Source organism: Poecilia latipinna, unplaced genomic scaffold (assembly GCF_001443285.1).
Source record: "Poecilia latipinna isolate Pla-1442-1.1 unplaced genomic scaffold, P_latipinna-1.0 Scaffold17, whole genome shotgun sequence".
NCBI classification, from domain to species: domain Eukaryota; kingdom Metazoa; phylum Chordata; class Actinopteri; order Cyprinodontiformes; family Poeciliidae; genus Poecilia; species Poecilia latipinna.
Window position 1 is genome coordinate 359,318 of NW_015112633.1, and position 4,702 is coordinate 364,019.

Genomic DNA, 4,702 nt, shown 5'->3' on the forward strand with positions numbered 1-4,702 from the left:
TATAAATAAAGGCAAAAACAAAACACAAACAAACAAACAAAAAATAAAGATATGTTATAGATTCAGTGTAACTACGTATAGTTAGTAACAGCGTCAGCTGTATTTGCAAAGGAATTTGACTACAGATTATTCAAAACATAATTTCTAAGATGTATCACCTTAATTAGTGTTCCCACCAATGGCTAGACCAGTGAGAGCCTGATTATGCACTCCCTATCTAAAAGTTAGATGACCCATCTTAGTAATCCCAAAACTACATTAAAATTTGTAGCTGTAACAAGATAAAGTGTGGGAAAAGTCAATTGGTATGAATGCTTTTTGTAATCTAGGTTCTTGTTGAATTACAAGAAAACAGCAACTCAGTCGTGTTGAACAATAAATCTACATTTTAATGTATAAAAGGAAAACAAAGGACATCATCTAAACAAATGAGTGCTTCAATGTTTTTTTTATGCATAAATAGTCTTTTATTAATATTGTTAATAATGGAACTGGAATAAAGTCTGTAAATAAAGGCATTTTGACATAGTTAATTTTTTATACTTCAACTCTACTTTCTTCAAAGCTGCATACAAGCTGTACTAACTTTAGAAAGTATTAGAACAGCAGTAGAAGGGGTTACTACATCATGCTAAACAGTTTTTGCAACATAAGTAAGTTACTAAAACATATTGGGTTCTTTGATGTTTCGCTGCTTTACAGTATGTGCTTTATTATTGGGGCGCTATCCCTTTAAGAAAGTGACAGCAACAAGCGGCTGAGTAACTGGTCAGGAACTGGTCAGGAACGGACGGGGCTGTGGAGGAATCCCAAAACTTTTCCAACTCAGTAAAGTTCTCTTTCTTCGCTGGTTCAACTCACTCGCAGCCTGTCACTGGACGGGTTAATAACTTCCGCGCTTCCTTGTGTATCTGTGGACGATAAAGTAGATGCGAACGGCTGAGTCGAAACGAGAGGAAAACTTCTGGAATGATGCCCGAGCGACTGCATCCCTCCCTCCTCCAAAGTTCAGCTAAGGTGGCTAACGTTAGCTAGCACAGGAGCTGCTTGCTGAGCGCGATGCGAAACTTTTTGTATTCACCAAAGCGATTCGGAGTAAGCTCAGTTGTAGAAAAAGACGCGTGAGTATAAAAAAATTGTCTAAATGTGAAAGCGTTCATCGTCAGCTTGCTATGATAGCCGGGGCCAGGGTTTAGTATCAGGCTAATCAGCTAGCTTGTTTTTTTGTTTTTTTATCAGAACCTGGTAAAGTCGCAAAGAGGAATAATAACGCGACACACCACTCGTTTATGAGCTCCGATCATGAAATGATCGCAGCACTTTTACGTTTCATTAAACTTAGTTTATGCTTTGACCTAACTGAACAGCAGCATCTGCAAGACTTGAGGAGAGATGAGGGGAGAAGGTGTCCACCGAGATGACCACTGCATGGTGATTAAAACTGCAGTTATGTGCTGACTGCTGCCTGTTAAATCACTATGACATTTTACTTTGGAAACTTTTTAAAGAAGTTGCTCTGAGTTCTGTGGATTTATCTGTGCAGCTACACAAAAGCAGCCCAGTGCCACTCCTGTTTTTCTGCCAACTATTTTTTTAGTTTTTCTGAGCCTATAATCACAACCCTAAACCTGTTTGTGGTGCACTTTGCAATTTGGAACCTACCTCCTTTTTGTCTGTTACACTATCTCGGATAAAGCTGAGTGTGTCAGGATGAAGGTGACAGTAACTTTTGGACAGACAGGTGTAGTTGTGCCCTGCAAGGATGGATGGACTGTGAGGGATCTTATCCAGCAAGCCACCCAGAGATACAGGAAACTACTGGAGCAGGTAATTAATAGTACTTTTACGATCTCCATTTCTGACAAATGTGATGCTTTGACTTGGGCCGGTATGAGATCATAATTGTATGATAATATTGAGTACAAGTACCATGGTTTCTCATGACTGTATTACCACACAGCATTTTAAAGCTGTAGTATAAGTTGTATAAGGTGAAGTGTTGTTTTAAAAATGTATTAATGGTGGATGACACTTTTCATTTCCCAAACTTGACTGTCCAACCAGAAATATTTCCAAATCGTGAACTTCTGAATGCACATTTTATTCAGTTGAATAGAGTGTTTGTATCTTGAAAATTTGTAGGTATTTGTAGGTGATGGAACTATTTATAATGAAAAAAAAAAATGTGAATGAAAAACGTTTTCACTCATTCAAAACTATGAACCTTTTTAACTACTTTGCAAAAGCTTTATATGGTAGCATATTAGCAAAACAGTAAAAAGAAAATAAGAACACTAAACAAAGTTTGTATGGGACACCTTTCAAACAGTTCAGGCTTATTTTTATTTATCCACTATAGATGTGTGCATTTCTGAACACTCCCTTTTAATGGTGCCAGAAACACATTTCTCTCCATGCTTGTACATGTTATAACCTGCATGTGCTTACTGCTTTTGGCTGCATGTCAAAAGCATTAAACATTCAGGATAGGCATAACAAAGGTGTGGATTTTGTTGTCAGTGTGTGTTAATGCTGTAAAGGATTGTTTTGTATGATAGTTGTTCAGTTAGTTAGCCTATTAAAAAAATCCCACTGAGGTAGACATTCACACCTGACACAGATTGCTATGTGCAGGTTGCTAAAGCTCACAAAACGTGAAGTCTACTTAAAAAAGAAAGAAGGGAAAAGAAAATATTGACACTGAATTTTTTTTGCGATAATAATCACCATTATGTGAATTTTTTAATAACATCCCAGCTGACTGTCAGTGTCAGTACTCTTTCAGTACTCTATTCAACAGAGTTAGAGGAAACTCAACTTATTAAATTTTAGTCGTAGAGTTAGGAAGACGGAAGAGTTTATGAGTTTTAAAACGATATGTTTTCAAATTGTTGGTATGTGTCTTCAGTGTTTAAAAGGCAGCTGTGTTAGCAACTTTGCCAAGGGTACCAGATGGATCAGTGTGTTTGTGAAAATGAACAAAACCATGAACAATTTTTGCTTTTTCTTTCTGACGGTCAGACTTTTCAGCCATCAGCTAGACAGATTATTCATTATTTTATTATTTTGTAATAATATGCAAAGATTTCCATGAAGAATGACAGAAGAAAGCTAAGATCCGTTTTTATGAAAAAGTACTTTCATAACATTTGATGTCCCCAAAGACACAAGAAAATCATCCAAAAGCTCTTTCATTTTTATATCATTAAAGAACCATAAGATTTTCAGAGCCCTAAGTCTTGGGAAATTAGACAAAGCCAGGGAGGTCCGGTTCTCCATAACTGCTGTATAAAAAATTAAAAGCGTATCTGATATGAATCGGGATGGCCCAGACAGGAGCAGACACGAGTCATTTCCAATTTAGTTGTGAGTGTAAAATGCAAATGACTCCGTCTTGTGATTCCTTTATGACTGCTGTTGATTCCCTGCACTGCTCTCAGGGCAGGAACCCCGTGACCTCCATCAGACAACCAAATCATCTCAGTGACTTGCTTCATATTGGGTCCATTATTCAAAAAGCACAGCAGCCTTATGGATAGATAGGCTCAGTTTTGATTGAAGGAGAGATGTGTCGAAGCAGTGTGTGTATGTGGGAAACTTTGGCTGGAGAGATGCCCTCATTTTCCTCTTTTTTGTGCTCTCTGCACCTTTTTTGCCTTTTAATCTGCTATCCATATACCACCCTCTCAGCCCACACAGCTCTCATTTATCATTCTTATCTTTCACACCAGTACATCTCTTCTCCACCTTCCACAGCGCTGTGCACACACAGCTAAAAGCTTTGTTTCCCCTTCAGGTAAACTGTGCTTCCTCTTTGTGCACTTCCCCTTTAATGAAATGGCTCAGTTCCATATAGAACTAGGAAGGCTTTCTTTTTTTACATCTGCAAACCAACTGGTTTTGCAAACTGATAACAAATGGATGGAGATTTGTGTAGCTCATATTCGCTTTCTATAAGCTCACAAAGTGTTAACGATTAGTCATTATTGATTATAGTGGACACTGAACCTGTCATGGCATTAAACTTCCTGTGACAAGAGCTTTTTTGTAGTGTACAGTGTGTGTGCCCTTCAAACTTTGCGAGGGAGGGTGCTAATGAAAACGTGTTGTACGTTTTCATTAGCACGTACACCACGTGCTAATGAAAACGTGGTGTACTTGGTTGTACTTGTGCACCGTATAATTAGTAGTCAAGTTAAGTTTATTTCTATAACACATTTTTCCAAAACAGTGATTTCAAAGTCAAAATGATCAAGCAAATACACTTCAATTATGTTGATCAGTGTTCCAGTTACTAAGTAGAGGCAACTCTAAATAGGTGGGGTTTTAGCCTTGACTTATAGGAACTCAGAGTTTCGGCTGTTTTGGGACATTAATCATTTCAGCCTAAAAATGTTCTTCAGGTGATAGAAGGCCAACTTTGTAACTGTATTTATGTGGCTCTGAAAGTTCAGGTCTGAGTCCATCATTGCGCCAGTCTAGCTAATGTACATACTGGCGTGAACGAGGATCCATATGGTAGTAAAAAGTCCTAAATTTGATATTTCAATGTTGCTTTTCAAAAAGTCTTTACTTTATATTTTCCTTATGATGTTATAACTTACATTTAGTAACAATTAAGTTCTAATTTTTTTTTCATTCATTTGTGCATGTTATTGGTTGATGGCTTTCAAGTATTTACAGGAATACTTTGAATACTGGA

General features: G+C 37.4%; 1 protein-coding gene across 3 annotated transcripts in view; it reads left to right on the forward strand.

The window, feature by feature from the left end:
• The first annotated feature begins 755 nt into the window (after positions 1–755).
• Positions 756–4,702, forward strand: part of pard3bb (par-3 family cell polarity regulator beta b) — a 241,538-nt gene continuing 237,591 nt past the window's right edge. For all 3 annotated transcript variants that reach the window (XM_015034281.1, XM_015034263.1, XM_015034257.1), the window contains exon 1: positions 756–1,827. In XM_015034281.1, the coding sequence (XP_014889767.1) occupies positions 1,711–1,827 (117 nt within the window). In that variant the 5' untranslated portion in view covers positions 756–1,710. The remainder of the gene's footprint in view (positions 1,828–4,702) is intronic.